Source organism: Halyomorpha halys, unplaced genomic scaffold (assembly GCF_000696795.3).
Source record: "Halyomorpha halys isolate HHAL.00 unplaced genomic scaffold, Hhal_1.1 Scaffold1605.1, whole genome shotgun sequence".
NCBI classification, from domain to species: Eukaryota; Metazoa; Arthropoda; class Insecta; order Hemiptera; family Pentatomidae; genus Halyomorpha; species Halyomorpha halys.
In genome coordinates, this window is record NW_027113040.1 from 91,055 (window position 1) to 102,974 (window position 11,920).

General features: G+C 31.2%; 2 protein-coding genes across 6 annotated transcripts in view; one reads left to right on the forward strand and one right to left on the reverse strand.

Moving 5' to 3' along the window:
- Positions 1 to 366: 366 nt before the first annotated feature.
- Positions 367 to 3,165, reverse strand: LOC106690186 (pyridoxal phosphate homeostasis protein). 3 transcript variants are annotated; one of them, XM_014435534.3, is made up of 7 exons: positions 3,039 to 3,165; positions 2,840 to 2,931; positions 2,636 to 2,770; positions 2,337 to 2,547; positions 843 to 985; positions 649 to 747; positions 367 to 556 (listed from the first exon to the last, which is right to left on the reverse strand). In XM_014435534.3, the coding sequence occupies exons 2-7, from the start codon at positions 2,915 to 2,917 to the stop codon at positions 440 to 442; spliced, it is 783 nt and encodes a 260-aa protein (XP_014291020.1). In that variant the 5' UTR covers positions 2,918 to 2,931; positions 3,039 to 3,165; the 3' UTR covers positions 367 to 439. The 3 variants fall into 3 exon arrangements, with proteins under 3 accessions (XP_014291020.1, XP_014291018.1, XP_014291019.1); XM_014435532.3 differs by having other exon boundaries at positions 2,840 to 2,892; positions 2,974 to 3,057; XM_014435533.1 differs by lacking the exon at positions 3,039 to 3,165 and having other exon boundaries at positions 2,840 to 3,032.
- Positions 3,166 to 3,413: 248 nt separating this feature from the next.
- LOC106690187 (cilia- and flagella-associated protein 206) overlaps positions 3,414 to 11,920 on the forward strand; it is a 17,975-nt gene continuing 9,468 nt past the window's right edge. For all 3 annotated transcript variants that reach the window (XM_014435537.3, XM_067050673.1, XM_014435535.3), the window contains exons 1-8: positions 3,414 to 3,597; positions 7,398 to 7,572; positions 7,800 to 7,988; positions 8,214 to 8,372; positions 8,701 to 8,941; positions 10,171 to 10,300; positions 10,532 to 10,636; positions 10,713 to 10,997. In XM_014435537.3, coding sequence (XP_014291023.1) covers positions 3,487 to 3,597; positions 7,398 to 7,572; positions 7,800 to 7,988; positions 8,214 to 8,372; positions 8,701 to 8,941; positions 10,171 to 10,300; positions 10,532 to 10,636; positions 10,713 to 10,997 — 1,395 coding nt within the window. In that variant the 5' untranslated portion in view covers positions 3,414 to 3,486. The remainder of the gene's footprint in view (positions 3,598 to 7,397; positions 7,573 to 7,799; positions 7,989 to 8,213; positions 8,373 to 8,700; positions 8,942 to 10,170; positions 10,301 to 10,531; positions 10,637 to 10,712; positions 10,998 to 11,920) is intronic.

Below are 11,920 nucleotides of genomic sequence, written 5' to 3' on the forward strand. Positions count from 1 at the left end.
ATTTCAGATACATTTTTATAACTGCGGACATACATTCCCTCCCCTCGGAAAATAAGCCTATCCATTTATCTTAAATTACCAGGAAATGCAATTTTTGAAAAATATGGTAGATGTAAGACATAACTTCTATATAACATGTCTGTGAAAGATGAGATCATAAGATCCTTAACAGATTCCTCAATAATATAATCTAAATTTTCTGCAGAACAAACTTTATTTAAAAATTTTTTACACAATTTATTAATAAAGTATATTTAAAACTTTGGATTTTAATTTTATGAAAAATACATTATTTTTCAAATAAAAAGGTGGGTAAGGAAAAAAATTAAATACAGAAAAGCTAGTGAGAAGTAAATAAGAACACAGTTTTTCAATTAATCTTCATTGATTAGAAAGTTTTATTAAAATTATTTACATAAATAAAAAACAAAGACGTTCTTCAGTTAACAGTCACATTAGCCATTCCTTCAGTTATATCACCACTTTCTTTAGTTTTCTTAGCTCGGGCACCAAATATTACTGTGCCTACTCTTACATTAGTGCTGCCTAGTTCAATCTTAAAAGAGAAAAGTGAAAATTAAATGCACAAGATATTTAACATGAATTTTGCAATTTTGATAAAATATGTAATACTTCAATAAAACTTACAGCTTGCTCAAAATCATCAGACATTCCCATTGACAATTCTACATCATTCTTTTGCAGATTCAATTTTTCACATACTCCATCTCTACATTTAATTAAGCGCTTAAAGAAATTGAGAAATTAATTTTAAATACAAATACATCCATATGATAATGCAAAAATAGGGTTAATAACTATTACATATGTACTTCACTTACCAAGAAGTCTGGGTTCGGCCCTAGAGAAGTATCATACCCATACTGCCCAATGGTCATAAGACCCACAAATTTGAGATGAGGACAGTTTTTTAAAACGAAATCGACCAATTCCCAACAACTGTTTGGTTCACATCCATTCTTTTCTGTAAAAAACAAAAAACAAAACCAGTATATTAAAATGAATACAACAATATACATAATTAAAAACATAATACATAAATCACTTATTGGATTTAATAATACTTCATATAAACATAATGAATTTATTATATTGATGATTAAATTATAATATTTAGCAAAATCAGTTTATAAAAATTTAAGATAGTTAGTATAGCATATGTTTGTTTCCCTTCTATTATTCTCAATCCTGAAATTTTAATTTTGACTTTTAAAAATGTTGCTACTTTTCAATTAGCAGCATAATTTAAATTAAAAAAATATTAACAGCATATCACATGGGGAAACAATATTTTTAATGTCCCATGCCTTTTCTTCAATAATTTATTTTTCATAATAGAATAAAACACACTTCTACTTTTATATGATAGAACTGTATTATTCAAAGAATAGAAACTGCAATCTAAATAAATAAATACAATGAGTAAAAAATTCTTCATAAAGCTAGCATTTAATGATACAGATATCATTAAATTGTTGAAATTAGTTCTAAAGAAACAAATAAGAAAAATAACTAGTAAAGAAATAATAAAATATTTATTTTAAATTATGAAGATGGTCAGGGGTGCGATCAAAAAGAAAACAAAAAATAGTTAAAACTATTTATTTGCCGATGTTTCGCTCCACTTTGTAGAGCTTCATCAGTGCTGTTTCAGTTGAGAGATTTTAAAACAGTTCACTGGAATTGTGAAAGAGCTAACAAGAGGGAAGTTCATTCTTCTGCTAGACTGGTGAAAGATAAAGGACCAGTCCACACAATGAAAAATTATTTTCAGCCAATAATATTTCAGTTTTAATCTGGTCAGCCTGACCACCACATCTCAATATATTCTAAAACTGCTGGAGAAAGTCATAGAGAAAAAGGATGCATCAACCCACTGCTTAATATCAACCAAATATTGGAGTGATGGGTGGCCTAGATAGGGTGGCCTGTATTTCTGTCACGTTTGATTTTCAAGTTTTTTTATTTTTTTTATTTAATTCATAAATAAATTTGTTTCATGAAAATGTTTTTGTTTATTATCATTCAATTTTATAATAACCTAAAATATGTTTAAGAAGTCTAGTCAACCAGAATGAATGATTATGTTGTAAAATTAGGGTGGCCCATAATTTTGTCAAGGAGTATATTGTAGTGTCAGTAATCAATGTTTATAGAAATCCCATAAGTTGGTTGTTAATCGATCAAGAACAGTTACAAAACCTAATAGCCAACTACAATTGTAGAGTCTATGTAGGGAGTAGCTTAATAACCTGGCAATGTAAATGGTAGAACTAGTTTTCATGTTTTCACTCATTTTATTAAAATATTATTACCTTCTTCTCCACTGGTGTTTACTTGTACCATAACTTTTAAGGGCTGTTCTTTACCCGACTTTTCCAAAGCTGCATTTAATGCAACAGCAAGTTTTTCTGAATCAAGTGTTTCAAGAACATCAAGTCCAGGAACTGTAATTATCTTATTAATTTTATTTTTTTGTAAGTGACCAATAAAATGCCATTTAATCTCCTTGCATTTTTCTAGGATCTAATGAAAACATAAACATGAAAATATAAGTTAGTTTATCAAATCTAAGTAAAATTAGTTTTTAACGAGAATTGAAAAAACTTAATACTTCAGGGTCATTGCTCTTCTCAACTAGCTCTTGAATATAATTTTCTCCGAATTGCCGCTGCCCCTGGTTGTATACATTGATTATCAATTCCTTAGGTTTTGTTTTACTGACAGCGACTACCCTCGGTTTATTTTTCTAAATAGGATAATTAAGAAAAATATATTCAAATATTTACCAGAAATAAATTGAAAATAAATAAATTACCAATCCATTCTTGAGGCAGACAGCATTGATCCTTTTGATAACAGAAGAAAAACCTTCAACAACATCAATTTCCTCCATTATCACGTTCTTGGCTTAAAGTAGTAATATCAAACATTAATTTCACCATTATATACCTAACATTATGTATACTGAAGGAACACTGTAAACCAACGTCATAACCTGTTTACAATTATCATACCTGAAGCAAAACCCTCTGATAGCGGGACTGATAAGAAGGTTCAAATCATTTTGTTGATTTGAGCGCTATCTGTAGAATAATTATGTAACTAAAAAATATTTAAACAAATTTCAATTTTTCAATAGCACTTAACAACTACCAGTTTTTATCGTAAATTTAACACAATAAAAAATATGAAAATATATAAAGCTTAAAATGTTTTTCTGATTGAAAAATTTTCCATTAATACCTTTAAAAATTAATTTTATAAAAACAAAGTATTAACAGGCTGCTTGATAAAATAAGATTTGTTTTATAACAAATAAAATCACAATTATTTTTTTTAATAGAAATATTAAATTTTATCAAATTAATTGCTCTTAGCAGTTGCCATGGTACCAGCATTATTTATCTGTAGTGAGTTATTTAACTTATCATCCAAGAATCTTCTTTTTTGACATAAGAAGAAATGTTGTATTTAGAAGAAAATACTCTCTTCATGAAAAATGTTGTGGCAGGAATTTCTTCAGAATGTTTTTTAAAAGGTGTAGATGTCTCCCCCAAGGGTGTTGAACTTGTGGTATGTGGTACATCAATTTAATAGATTGATAATCTAATAATTGATTTATTCTATCAATTATACTAATATAATTACGATCCTAGGGGCCTAAGTGGGGCAGGTCCATCAAAGAAAGATTGTATTTTTTTTGTATTATAATATCGTCTTGTAAGATTGTGACATGTCTTACATCGACTAACCTAATCACTATAATTGTCTGTCTGAAAAGTCAGATAAGTAAGGCTACCGTGAAGGGTGGGAGTGGAGGTTGTTATATATGTATATAAATGAGAAAATATATATTTTCATTTTCTCCCAATTCGTTGCTTAAGCAGTGATGCTTAGTAACAAAATTGACAATAGGATTTTAATTATTAAAAAATTAATGCTTCATTCTATAGTTATCTTGTCTCAATTATCATTTTGCAGCATATGTATATTATTTCTTCTGACTTCCTAAATTATTTCATGATGTCTCAATAATGAAGCATTAATTTTGGTTTTTCAAAATGGTATGAAGTTTTTTCTGAGTTACAAGGTATCCACAGCTTAAGCAATCATTGTGATGGTTTTCTATAAAAAGAATATATATATATTTTTTTCCGGCAAAATGCACCATGGCCACAGAGGGCCTATAGTACGCCGTTCCTCCTCTGCTCAGAGCAGGCCAATTGGCTTTGCAAATGTGGATATTGTGTAAGGAGCCACTGTCTCACAAAGTATGGGGTCCAAGATGTGATCATTACTATAGAAGAGGAATCGTATCCTTGTGCTACTGCATCACATCTCCGAATGATGTGGTAGGCAGTCTCATCATCCTTCCTGCAGAACCTGCAGAAGAGGGACTTTATCAATCTCATTTTGAAAAGATGCTTATTTAACTGACAGTGTCCCGTATATAGACCTGTCACCCAACTTAAAGCACTCCTATCCATGTTAAGAAGAGTGTTACTTCTTTTCTGGCAGAATCCCTTAAGGAACATTTTTGATTGTTTCATTCCTCTGGTATTTCTCTAAAGTAACCCAGCCTTGCTTTCAGCAATAATTTTGATGCGCCTCTTCGCATGGCTGAGACTAATCCCACATATGGGGTCAGGTGTAAAAGGAGTGGTTCAAGATCCTTTCCTAGCTATATAGTCCGCTCGCTCAATTCCTTTAATGCCTTTGTGTCTAGGCACCCATTCTACCCACACCTTGTTGGCCAAGGAAAGCAAATGGAGATGCCTTGATTAGGCATATCCATCCATATTCCTGCTCCAAATCCTTGTTCCATTAAAGATTCGTCTGTATAGCAGTTCACACCGTTACACGGTTTGTGTAGGGTAGACCCTTCAATCTTAAGTGTCCCTATACTTCTTCACCTGAAGATCAGAATGCATAGGCAGGATCCCATCTTTATTCATCTTCTTGAACAGTCTTCCTTTAGGTTAGGGAATGGGAGTTTGTTCCTAATTTTGCAAGCCTATATGCAGAGCAAAGGGTTTGAGCCTCAATCTCAATATGCAGCAGTGGTATGCTCAGAAGAATTTCCATCGCTGCAGATGGAGTGGTGCTTATGGCATATATATACATATGCCAGCCTCAGAACTTTCCCAAGTCAGGCTCGGGATTGACTGGCCATAGCCTTATGCCACCATACAATAGCAGCATATAGACAATGGGTCTTATCGCTGCCAGGTACAACCAATATACAACTTTTGGTTTAAGGCTCCTTTACATGCTCAGAGACACCTCAGTGCCTGCATACTGGTCCTTTCAACATGAAGTTGCCACTTCAGTTTACAATCAAGAGTAACCCCAAGATGTTTGAACTCACTACAGAATTCTAATTGTTCACCGTTAAGATACAGTGACCTGAGTGTGATATTCTGCTGAGTCTGTTAGGTCTGTCAGTGAAGCCACAAAGACTGACCTTTTTGAGGATTGATGCTCAGACCATATTCCTGGCACCATCCATTCATAAGGTCTATCGATGTTTGAAGCGGTGCTGAGATAGTTCCTGAAAATTTGCCTCCTATCAACACAGCAGTTATCCTGCATATCCCCCCGCATGTAAAAACCTGCATCATTGGATTTGATCAGTAAGGTGTTAACCACCATGTACTACACGAGAGGAGATGGTACACCACCCTGCGGACAGCCACCAATGGGCTTCATTCTCATTTTAGTGTGTCCTAGCTCTGATATAAGCAGTCTTCCTTCCAACATTGCATTAATCCATTTAGAAGAAAGCCCCTTTAATTTCCATGGTTCTATAATGGGTACGATAAAAGGCACCTTCAATGTCAATAAAGACACCAGCCATAATCTCCTTATAGGCCAAACTCTATTCAATCCTGGACACCAAATGGTATGGGGCATCCTCACAGGATTTCCTGGCTTGATAAGCAAATTGAGCACTGTTTAGTGGTCTCTCTAACAGTGTAGTTTCCCTAATATGTCTGTCTATAACTTTCTCAAGTATTTTCATTAAGAAGGATGTCAGACAAATAGCTCTTCTGCAACCCCCTCTTCCTGCAGCGGGCATTAAATACAATGGAGTAAGTAGGGCACTTTGGCCTGATTCATCCACGAAGAGTGGGGGAGACACCCGCACCCATCTCCCTCTCCTATTACCCTACCCATTTGCCCCCAAAAAGAATATTGGTCATTTTCCAATGTTGATGCTATTCCAGTTACTGAGTTTTATAGAATGGTTGACCAACTAAATGATTATGGTTTTTTTCTTTAATTATCCTCCATGAGACTAAATTTTGTTCTCACTTTTAGCTTCTAATTAATTCTAATTCATTCCTTATTCCTCTACAAATCAAACACTGAGACTTTACAAGTCAATATTACCAGTTTAGGTTCCGATAAAACTAAAGAAAAAAGTGACTAACATCATTTTAGCTTTCTTTCAAGTATTGGTATAAAACATAATTTGAATTTTAAATGAAACATAGCCTCTTTGCCTTTTCACCATGAGATATTGATTTATCAGTCTCTAAAACCAGTTCACTGTTAGTTTTCATTAGCTTCAGATTTTTATAAATTTTTCGGGATTCTGGGGATTTCAGTATTCTTGACAGAGCGAAGAAAGCTCTGTTCATGTTTTTTATATGCTAAGCTACCTCAGTACGTTCATCATTTATTAAGGTTATTGTGGAGCCGAAGAATTTGAAGCTGTCTACTTTTGGAAATGATTTGCCATCCAAACAGATCGTGTCATTCGGGTGGATTTTTTTAGCTTACAATCATATATTTTGTTTTATCATCTTCGTTTACTTGCTAGCCAACTTCTTCTGCTCCTCTTATTAAAGGCTTTGCTAGGAATATAGAGGAGGCCTGTTATATAAACCTAGGGTCATTACTGCTTTAAGGCAGTCTGATTCCCCAAGGCTAGTAGTAGGTTTCATACTAAGTTCTTTTTAATGGAATTGAATCATCAGACCATAGCCAATGTCCAGCCCCCAAACTGAAGGTCCACGAGCTTTGTCAAACACCAGTGTCACTTACCTCCCCATACCTGCCCCATTTAGGTTTACCCACTTGTGAGGCTTAGTGGGCCCCAGGAGGGCTCCAGAACCCATAAAATTTACTCACGGTCACAATAACAGAATAAAAAGTATATGCCACAGCCATATTTGAATTTGGATCCTTGGAGTTAGTGCTTGGCTCTGAGCTACTCTCCTCTCTATATTTTTGGTTATGCTGAGCTAATTAAAATAGCTAAAATAAATAAAAGTTAATTTATTGTTACGGTCCCCAGCCCTCACAACAACTTGTCAATATGAAAAGTTTAATCATTATCAACTAAAAAGAAATGTGAAATTTTTCAGATTACAAATACATTATTAAATCCTGAACTGAATTTTTCATATAATGCTTCAACACGTAAAGAAGAACTTACTAGACTTGCAGACACATGTGTGGAAACACTTTGTGGAAGTGACCTGGGATTAAGAAAATTGTATAAGTTACAGGAAGTGTTTCATAAGGAATATAGTTCTGATGGTGACATAATCTAATAATAATTTATAATCATAAGCTTTTTGTTTTCATGAAAAAGAAACATGTAAAATTTTTCTCATTTTAAATAATTTTTTCAAATATGCAAAATATTGATCATAATTTCCTTAATAAATTAACACATTTTCAATCTTTATTTTCAGCAAAATCCATTAATTTAAATAAATGGTTTACAGTTAGCTACTAATTTGTTTATATCAATCTGGTTACAGAAAGAATAGTAAAAGAATATGAAAGCCTAAAACGTATGTACATTGAACCATTGATAAAAAAAATAATTACTTCGGAGCCAATAGAAAAAGACAAAATTTGTGATGTATTCAAGTTAATTGTGACCTATACAATGCTCATGTCAGGGATGGGAGACCCAAGAGTAATAGAAATGTTTCAAGAATGTGAAGGTACTTTTCTTTTCCCAAGAAAAATAAATATTAATGAATTTTTTTCACTTAAAGCTTGTTATTTTTTATGGACTTATTGGTATGATTATTAATTCTGATTAATTTCCCATCCTTTAAATGTATACAATGACTTCAGTAAAATTAGGTATCTATGTACTAATTGTCTGTAAATCTAGAATAAATATTCAATGTTTTTGTATGTTTATGTGTGATTTAATGTTTCAGAAGCATTAGGGAGTATATTTTCATTCACTGATCTAACAAATATGTTCATGTCTGAAACATCAGAAAAACGGAAAATACTATTGGAAGTGGCTAAAGTCACAGCTGGTATCTTATTATATAATAAAATTAAAAACAGAGGTGGTATGGGAATAGAAAATTGTGAGTTCAACTTTATTATATTTGACAAATATATAATATTTTTTTCAAATTTAAGGATATCACTACATTTAATTTATTATATATACTGTTTGACGATTACTTATACAAATTTGGCTAACTTCACTTTTGCATAAAATAAGTTTCATATAGTTTCACTGGCATTGAGATAAGAAACTTATTGAGATAAGGTTTGCAGTATTAGAAGCTCGTTTTCTGGATGTTTCCCAATTTTTTAATGGAACCATCAGAAATTATATTTTCAGAATTAGATTTTAAACTTTTTAGACTTTAACAAATTGATAATAATGAATAAGTAATTTGATTACAGATCCGTGTATTCTTGGTGACTCTCTTGATTCTCTAGCATCTATTCTTCTCATACATGTTCAACATGCACAGGAAGCAGCACAATCTGCCACTAAGCTGGTGACAGACCGCATTTATTGGTGCGGAACGAAGGAAGGCTGTGAAACTTTAGTTTTTGACAAGCCAGCAAAATTGAGTGATGAAGAATTCACTTACGCATTCTGGATGTCATTAATTCAACAACAAGTTGTCTCATATATGAGGTATATTTTTTTCATGAGAAATTCTATTCCTTTTTGGCTAATATTATTTATAAACTTTAAAATCAATCTATTCTTTTTTTTTAAATTTCTTTACAAATTTCTCATTATATCTTAAATGAGATTAGTATAATAAAAATATTAGAGTGTGGGAAAAGATTTATATAATTAGAATGAATAAATCTAAGGTAAGTTGGAGCAAGCACAGACTAAAATTTTCCAAGTTTGACATTGGAAGACTATTGATAATTTAATTTTGAAGAAGGAGAATCAAAACTTAGTTATTAAATATATCATACTATTCCCCTCTACCGAAAAATCTTGAGAATAACCAGTTCATTCATTTCATAGTAAAAAAATTCAAAAGTTCCAATGAAAGAACAAGTATGCCATGCCCTAAACAAATTTGTTTATTCTTCTTGGATTTAGATTGAACAGTTCCATGGGCAAGTGCATACAGTCTGCCTCTGTATATTAGTCGGGCAATAATTTTTGAAACTGGTCAAGATTTTGTTGAGCTATGAATTATCTTTTTCTGCTAAGCCTTGTTTAGTGGATCCAAGATAATTGAATTGGGAAGGGGTGTTAAAATGGTTGTTCAGTGATAGGCTTAAGTGATAGATACTGATGATCTATATTTTGGGGAGCAATATTATTGAGTAAACTATGTTATTTTAAATTTAATGGTAGACAACGCATAGTGGAAACAAAACAAAAATAAGAAGTAAAAAACTTTTTACATCAGCATAAGATAAATAAATATGATTTTGTTTATTTATGCTGTTCTTTGCTGACCGCACCCCCTGACAAACTTCTCCAATCATTAATCTACAGTCAACTATCTACACCTCATTAAAAACCTTTTTCTTAATTTCCTAAAAATTACTAAGCAAAAATAAATCAAAGTGCCTACAAATATTAATAAATAATAAAAACAAAGAAAAAAATGTATCAATTACTTTCAGAAGATTTTTCATTGCAGCTAACTGATGCAACACATTTCAATATTCCTTTTAATACAGTACCTGCTGTTATGCAAAAGTGTTTAGTAAGGTGAAAAACAGCTTTCATCCTAATTTGACGTAGCAACACATTTATATTCACTCAAAATTATTGGGTCAAAGTTGAGAAATTGTTTAGTTTATTTTTATCCGCTAGGTTTGCTTTCTGTTTATAACTTGTTAAATTAAAAATGGAAGTTTTACTTTTAAGTAATTTTCTTTTAATTATAGGAGATTATACTTTAATGTTAGACACTATGCTGATTTGATTGAAACTTGGCAGGAAGAATTTTTACAATGTGCTCAAAAAATTGATGAAGCAGTAAGCTTCAGAATAGCTGTTCCTACTAAAGTTATTTATGTGAGTAAATATCGATAGAAGTAAGTTCTCAGTTACTTTGGTATATTCCTTTGAATTTAAAAAAAAATCCTGACCATGCCAGTTCACATTCAATTTAAAAGCAATATGATTATCTATGTGTTGGGATAGTCACAACATTAATTTTGTTTTATTAACATGAAGATTATATTTCACTTATCTTAATTATTGAAAGTTATGAAACTTTTGAATAATTTATATTTTATGTTTTAGCCACTTTTTATGGAACTGCATGATAAATGGAAAATCTTCTACATGGGAATTGTAATCGTTAGCGTCTATGAAAAAGTTTTGAGCTATATTAGCGAGTTTCTCATTGTATTTAAATTTTTATGAAATAATTAATAATTTGAAGTTATTATTTAAAAAGTAATATATTTATGCTTTTACACAGTTTGATGATATTCCTGAAAATGTGAGTGATATGTTGATAAAAATTGAAAAGAGAGCAAATTTATTTGAAGATTGGTTTAAGGCTCAAGAGAAATGTAATATGTCTAATGATGAGTTTCGTAAATTGTTAACAAGAATAAAAATAACAAAATTGGATCAAGATCTTGAAAGAGCAGAACCATATGAATCTGATGATGAAGAGATAGTTGAATTGATCGATTCTGAGAAAGTAAATTGCGAAGTAGTGTACCCAAGAAAGAAAGAAATAAACAATTACAACATTATGGTTGGTAAAATAGCATACTTTAAACTAATTACAGTATATTAGTTTAAAGTAAAAATAAAAAAAAATTAATTTTAGATAAAATAAACTAAGAGTAATTTATAGGGTCGATGGGAAAAGTGATTAACTTAAATTAAAAAAAAAAATTGATGCTGATCAGTTTTACTTGATGAATTACTAACTATATTTTGTTGTGGAAAATAAGTTTTATTATTTGGTTTGTAAATAAAACAGTAGATGTCAACACTGCTTCGGAAATGGTATAGCTTTGCTTTGTTTGTTCTGAGCTCAGTCAGGTGTCGGCGTTTGTTATGAAACATACTCTTTGTCTTTTGTTATAAAACTCCCCTAAATCCACAACATATTCTATACAGTTTAAAATATTTTATTTTTCATTTTGGCAAGATTTAGAAATGAATTGTGTTATGGATTTAGGGATAGTTTTATAAAAAAAAAGGACAAATAGTGTGTTGCATAAACAGATGCCACTGCCTACTGAGTTAAACAAAGGAAAGCCTCTCTTCCATGTCAGAGAAGTAGTGCCACTATCTGCTGTTTTATTAACAATAACTTTTACAAATCAGATAGTAATACCAATTTTCTACAACAAATTGTCATAAAATATATAGATGATTGACCTTATGTGCAATATATTGTAGTATAATAATAGCATCATATTGCTTTTTAACTTAACTTATACCATTAACACCTCTACTTTTTACTCACTCCACAAGTTTCCTTCTACTTTATGTTTTATCACCTATCTTTATTTAAATTTCCACTTCAAGATATTTCTATTATTTGATTCTTTACCTAAATTGCTATCACCTACAATACTTCTCATTCTTTATGTTAACATTAACTACTATCTCAATTTCCTTAGTTAATTAATAGATCTGTTCAATAATAAATATTATATATTCTTA